This window comes from Trematomus bernacchii, unplaced genomic scaffold, assembly GCF_902827165.1.
Source record: "Trematomus bernacchii unplaced genomic scaffold, fTreBer1.1, whole genome shotgun sequence".
NCBI classification, from domain to species: domain Eukaryota; kingdom Metazoa; phylum Chordata; class Actinopteri; order Perciformes; family Nototheniidae; genus Trematomus; species Trematomus bernacchii.
The window spans coordinates 22501-24117 of record NW_022988047.1 but is presented as its reverse complement, the minus strand read 5'-3'; the positions used below and the strand labels follow the sequence as shown (position 1 = coordinate 24117).

Sequence of the window (1617 nt, the reverse complement as noted above, 5' to 3'; positions counted from 1 at the left end):
TTTTATGAAACTGGAAACAGATCAGGGCTTAGTTTAGTTTTTTATTCCAACAAACATTCAGTCCTTTTTTTACGTTAAGAATAATATATAAATATAAATACAGACGCTCTCCAGCATTCAAATAAAAATCATAAAATCAATAAAAACAATGAAAAATAAAAATAAATATAAAAACAATAATGAAATAATTAAAAAAACAATCAAAGTAATAATAATACTAAAAGTCTCAGGGCTGGTAGAGGGGCAGTTGGTCACAGAATCCGCCCGGAAACAGGGCCTCGCTCTGGGCCTGAAGAAGCTGCTGCGCCTCCTGGAGGTCGGGGAGGAAACTGCACGCCTGCAGGTCAGTGTATGGCGGGGGGGAGGAGTCATATAGGGAGGGGGAGGGGCCATATAGCGTGGAGGAGGAGTCATAGAGGGAGGGGGAGGAACCATATAGGGAGGAGGAGGGGTCAGAGAGGGGTGGGGAGGAGCTGCAGGAGTTATAGAGGGAGGGGGAGGAGCTACAGGTGTTATAGATGGAGGGGGAGGAGTTATAGAAGGAGGGGGAGGAGCTACAGCACTCCCACTGAGGCACCACGGCTCCGGTGGGGGACACAGCAGGGAGGTCATCGCTGCAATGCATCTTGGGAAGTTTGGGGCTGGGTTCAGAGGAGGAGGAAGGTTTCTCTGAAGCGTCAGATTTCCTCTTCCTCTTACGCCGGAAGTTCCCGTTGTCGAACATTTTCTCACAGTTTGGATCCAGAGTCCAGTAGTTCCCTTTACCTGGAGAGGAAGAGGAGGAGGAAGAGGAGGAGGAGGAGGAAGAGGAGGAGATATTATAACCACTGTTTATTCTCTCTGTCAGAAAACACATCTCAACTTTCATCAAATACTGTCAATGAATTCCTGTTTCCTGTTAATCACAAGCGAGACATCACTACAGAACACTCGCGCTCCTATTGGCTAGCGCTCCAACACATTGTACCTGATAGGCTAAGGGGCGGGACATCTCTAAGCTTGTTGACCATTTTATTCTAGATAAAGTTTAACTTCAGTTTTATATACTTTAAATAAAGGTGTGTGTCTCACCTGGGTCGCTGTGGCTCCGCCCCTCCTTCCGGAAGCAGTCGTTGAGTGACAGGTTGTGTCTGATGGAGTTCTGCCAGCCCGCCTTGTTCCGGCTGTAGAAGGGAAAGTGTTGGCAGACGAAGGCGTAGATTTCTCTCAGAGTGAGGCGCTGCTGAGGAGAACTCTGGATCGCCATCGCTATCAGAGCCGAGAACGAGAAGGGCGGTCGAACGCAGGGCAGCACGGAGAACCAGGGGCCCTGCAGGGGGTAGACGGGGGGCAGGAAGGGGGCGTCGCTGCTGGGGGGCCACGAGGAGGCCTCTGCGCTGTAGAGGCTGAAATCTGACGGGTCCATGCCCAGAAAGGGGACCTGCTGCTGGGGGAGGGTTCCTCCAATCAGAGAGGAGGGGGAGGGGCCACACTCCGGGACGAAAGAAGACATCATCGCCATCGATTTCTTCTTCTTCTGAGAGTGTGTGAGAGTGTGTCCTGTAACTGTCTGCTCACCTGAGCTCTTATACTCTCATTTTACTGTAGCCCCGCCCTCAGAGCAGCTGATTGGCTGCT

General features: G+C 50.6%; 1 protein-coding gene across 1 annotated transcript; it reads right to left on the bottom strand.

Annotated features, from left to right (window-relative positions):
* Positions 1-226: 226 nt before the first annotated feature.
* Positions 227-1560, bottom strand: LOC117473279 (forkhead box protein I1-like). Its single transcript, XM_034118789.1, has 2 exons — positions 1072-1560; positions 227-765 (listed from the first exon to the last, which is right to left on the bottom strand). Exons 1-2 carry the CDS (start codon positions 1499-1501, stop codon positions 227-229), a joined length of 969 nt encoding a protein of 322 aa, XP_033974680.1. The 5' UTR covers positions 1502-1560.
* Between the last annotated feature and the right edge of the window lie 57 nt (positions 1561-1617).

Coding starts and splice junctions, on each gene's coding strand:
- LOC117473279 (XM_034118789.1), bottom strand. CDS start 1,501: ATGGCGATGATGTCTTCTTTCGTCCCGGAGTGTGGCCCCTCCCCCTCC. Junction 766..1,071: donor GCGGAGCCACAGCGACCCAG/GTGAGACACACA, acceptor CTTCCTCTCCAG/GTAAAGGGAACTACTGGACT.